Source organism: Salvelinus fontinalis, chromosome 10, assembly GCF_029448725.1.
Source record: "Salvelinus fontinalis isolate EN_2023a chromosome 10, ASM2944872v1, whole genome shotgun sequence".
Taxonomy (NCBI): domain Eukaryota; kingdom Metazoa; phylum Chordata; class Actinopteri; order Salmoniformes; family Salmonidae; genus Salvelinus; species Salvelinus fontinalis.
Window position 1 is genome coordinate 1,119,337 of NC_074674.1, and position 4,736 is coordinate 1,124,072.

Below are 4,736 nucleotides of genomic sequence, written 5' to 3' on the forward strand. Positions count from 1 at the left end.
TTGAATCCCAGCCCCCATCTCCGCGGGAGGCCTTTTAAGAATGTGTTCTTAACTGACTTGCCCAGTTAAATAAAATAAAATGTTACAGTGTTTGCATTCAAGGGCAGATTTTTAAATAAGGGTATTAGCTTAAATCAGTAAAATCACTTGAAAGTGATATCCAGAGTGCGAATTATACTGTGACATTCGGGGTTCTCTATTTATGTATGCACGCGCACGATCTACTGTCGCTTTATATGGGCTTTATAGTAAAGGCATGTCATTTAACTGTAAAAATGCAATACCTTCTAATGTGTCCTGAACACAACCAGTCATGATGTTTTCATTTGATTGTCAATAAAATGTATTCCAAAATAAGTTTAGCATCCATTTGAATGGAAAAGGACATATATTATTAACACCATTAGTGTAATGACATTCAGCCTACAAAGTGGCTTGTATTCATGGATGCCAAGGGAAGCCAGGCTTCCCCCCCAAAATTACCATAAAAAAGAAACAAACTTATACAATTATTTCTCGTTCATGTCTATCAGTGTTTAATAATTTTCCTCCAATTAGCAAGAGGCTGAATCTATTTCACCAGAAAAAGCATCCGAGCAAGGCAAACATTTCTCTGTCTTAGTATCTGTAGCCCGTGTAGTTGATGCTGTTTGGCCAACAAATATGACATGATTGATGCTGTCGGTGAGTGTCTTGGTCAAAATGATCTATAGGCTATATTCAGAGACGACCTATCAGATCTCCGAATTTCTGTGTGTGGGGGGGGGTCACGGATATATGTGGAGCAGTGGCCACCCTGTGTCATCTCCTGGATATGCCACTGCTCACCATTACCAATAAAAGGGGAGTTTAGTATTTTTTTGGGGGGGGTATGCTATTCATGCCTCTGTAACTTTCTCTCTCATCATTATTCATGATTTATTCATGATTATTCGTAACCATGGCAGCACCCATTAATGTACAACTGTTCAGAAACATATTCTATTCTTATTTTAAATAAAAAGTGACTCCAAAATTACACAATACATGATTTACCATTCATTGCGCACAACTAAAAGGCATACGCATGCAACAAGTTTGTAGAGTCAAAAGCTTGATTTCGTCATTGTGAGCTATAACATATGGGACAAAATACTAAACGTTTGATTAAATGTAATATACTATAAGATAATTTGTCCAAATACTTATGACACCTTCAAATGAGGAGACTAGATACATAAAGGGCTTTCATTTCTAAACGGTAAAACAGATATGTATGAAAATATCCTCAAATAAAAGGTGACATTCCACAGGCTCTACTGTCACTTCATATTAAACATTTGATGTGAAATCCAAAATGCTGGAGAATAGAGCCAAATAAAAAGTTTTAGCTTCACTTTCCAAATAAATACTTCGAGGAGTGTTGTTAGCTACGTATGTGAAGTCAACAAAGTCCGAAAAGGTCTGTACAAATAAGTCCGAAAAGGTCTGTACAAATAAGTCAGAAAAGGTCTGTGCATAGAATGTTGTGCCAATTGGAATATGCCATTGTGGCTGCGCGTGTGCATGTCTGTATTTAAGAGACGGAGGTGTCACTTAATTCATTTGTAAATCCGTGTCACACTGGAGACTTGTCGACTCTCACCTACACCTCCATTGTTATAATTACAATAAGCGTGCCATTTCTTAGTGCTTTCATACACGTGCCCACTGGTGTTACTGCGGATGTGATGGCTTGTAGCGAAGTGCCATGAGGTCCTCTTTGGGCCTCTTACACACCTTGTTAAACGTGGGACAGCGTGAGAAAACGCGACAATGATCCGTGTCGAAATTATTTCAACCAACTGCTCTCTTCACTTCACTGTGTTACATTGGCTATCAGCCTGTTTCAATCGGCCTACATTTTTACACCCCATTATACTATTTATCCTCCTTATGACTATCTTGACGTCTTCTATGAATTCACTTTGTATGACATTTCTAACTTGTACAGGCTACTCTACTGTATTTCAACAGTACAAGGCGCGTACCGCGAAGCTCATGGATTGGCTACCGGTGGCAATGGGAGGAGTGTAAAGTCACCTCGTATTCCTAAGGATTTAAAAGTCGTCCAGAGACAGAAATGCCATATTGAGATTCTTCTTCAGAGACACAGCACAGCTGCACTACTGTTCTTGATTATTTACATCTGCACATTCTCTGACCTCTGGATGAATATGCTCTTAAAGCAGCTTGTTGATTAACAAAGATGAAACCACTTGAAGAAAAAGAGAACAGGAAAATGAACAGAATGGTGAGATTTTAACCTTTGAAGTGATTATATTCATCAGTATATCTGTAATACCTATTAGTCAATCAAAATCGATTTGAACTGAAACATGTAGGCCTATTTTGATATTAGCTTGTTGACTGATGTTGTAATAACAATGTGTTCCTAAAATGTACCTAAGGAGCTAGTCCTACCATGTAAATATATGTAGGTTTTAGGAGCCCTTACTTTAGTACAAAGTGACTGTTTCAGACACACTGGTTTAGCAGAGACACTGGTCTAATCTCCCTGGTCTGATCTCCTTTCATCTTCCTCTTGTAGCTCCTCAAGCCTCAGGTGGAGAGACGTCGGAGAGAGAGATTGAACCACAGTCTGGAGAGCCTGAGAACCCTGCTGCTGCAGGGACCACTACATAAAGTATGAAATTCACCTCTAACTTGACTCTGCTCTAAATGCAGCTCATACAGGTGTCAGCTCCTCTGAGAAGTGTAGCATGACTGTGCATTAATCTGCTCTCTTTCTCTCCAACAGGGTGTGACTCAGCGTAGAGTGGAGAAAGCTGAGATCCTGGAACACACTGTTCTCTTTCTCCAGAACACTGGAGATGGGGACAGGAAGAAAGGTGAAGATGGAGAAAAGCAACATCCCTTCCAGGATGGCTTCTCAGGCTGCCTGCAGAGAGCTGCACACTTCCTGGGGCAGGAAGGGGAGGGCCTGCAGCTGGAGGCAGCACTGAACTCTCCTTTCTCTGCTCGTTTGAACAGCTATGCCTGTATGAACACCGAAGTTCCGGCTAAATCCCACTCTTCCAACTCTCTGCCCAGCACAACGTGCCACCAGTCCTCACACCTGATGAAGATACAGGAGTCCCACTACAGACAACAGCTTTGTGAAGTCTACAGGAGACATCTGTCTCATGCTCACAGAGCTCCACTCCGACATGGAGATCCCAAACCTCCCCAGCTGCCCCACAGACACGCTGCCAAAGAAGCCCAATCTCAGAACCTCCTGGCCATCCAGTCTGTGTGGCGGCCTTGGCCCTGATCGAGCAGAGGAGCCTGAATTGGGATATTGAACTGTAAAACAACTCTAATATCCTATGAACTGATGACCAGGATGCCACATCCTTTGCTGCTGAGGTTGCTATGGTGTTTAAATGCATACAGTGTTGTAAACACTGGACTCAGGGACCTCATAGATTTGCAGTGATATGACAATGTTGTACTGCAAAGAATATGTAAATCCGAAATATTGTACAATTTCTCTATACTTTACTATTACAACATGTACTATGTATAAGTTGTTGTACTCTGATATCTTGTCTATTTTTGCACATTAATTTATTATGGGACTTGTTCCTATGTTTTTCCAGATATATAGACCTGTATGTTGAAATACAAATAAAACACATTCCTTTAAGAACATTGTCTCAATGGTATCTTAATCCATAATGTATTAAAGTGTCAAACTTGTTTTTGGTTATTGTTGTCATCTGCTTTCTCAGACAGACATTCAATAATTAAATGACTTATTTACCATTCAACTTACTCAAGGTGTCTAGGCACGTTCCGATGCCAGTTAAAAGTACTGCAAAGTTTTCATAGATTTTAATTTCATTGATAGCTGGCATGTGTGTGTTTAAGTCAAAGGCGCGACGAGAGCACGTGCTTTAACACCTGTTACGTCCCGGTTAAGAAGAGCAAACGGTTCAGGGACAGCGACCTCCAATCACACTTCAAACTCCAACGAAGGTTTTTAGGGCCTTTTTGTAACCGATAGAATGCGGAATGACGGAAACAAGGAGTTTCTCTCGACTTAGAAAAATGATGTCCTCTACTTCTTGGAATATAGGAATGAATCATTCATTCACAGTATTTTGTTCAGAGGTTCATGGTAAAATATTTCATTTTCCTTAACTGAAAAAAACGTAGTTTTCCCCCCCAGAGTATATTTTATATAGGCTTATTAACAAATTATGCCTAAAACAGCAGTGTGACAGCCTTGGTGTAAGGAACGTTTACAACTATAGAACGATTTACCCTCAAATATCGAGAGTAACCTATAGTCTGAAAGCAAATTCCAACGTAATTAACATTCATTAAAATTAGTAAGTCTGAGCTAATAATATTTAACAAATGTGGTTCATCATCAGTACAATTACAATGTGTGGCAATTATAAAAAGTCTGACTTGATCCGATTAATTTAAGTCTGGGACGGAAGACATATTTCTTAGACAGGATATATATTTATCAATATCACCATATTATTCGGTTATTAGAATGTTATTTGATGGAATCTTACCTACTTCCAATAATATTATAAATTCACACTACCTTTCTCAGACAAAGTACCTTTTACAGCATGTGGCTCAATAAAGGCCCCATTTTTTATAAGATTAACCTGGAATAGTTATATTGACAAGCTAAGAAAATGAGGAGACCAAAATCATATATGGTCCCTGATGTGATACACTGGGAAATTGTCCTG

The 4,736-nt window shown here is 39.5% G+C and overlaps 1 protein-coding gene across 1 annotated transcript; it reads left to right on the top strand.

Annotated features, from left to right (window-relative positions):
- The first annotated feature begins 2,227 nt into the window (after positions 1-2,227).
- Positions 2,228-3,292, top strand: LOC129863141 (transcription factor HES-7.1-like). Its single transcript, XM_055935078.1, has 3 exons — positions 2,228-2,272; positions 2,570-2,665; positions 2,780-3,292. The coding sequence occupies exons 1-3, from the start codon at positions 2,228-2,230 to the stop codon at positions 3,290-3,292; spliced, it is 654 nt and encodes a 217-aa protein (XP_055791053.1).
- Positions 3,293-4,736: the final 1,444 nt, after the last annotated feature.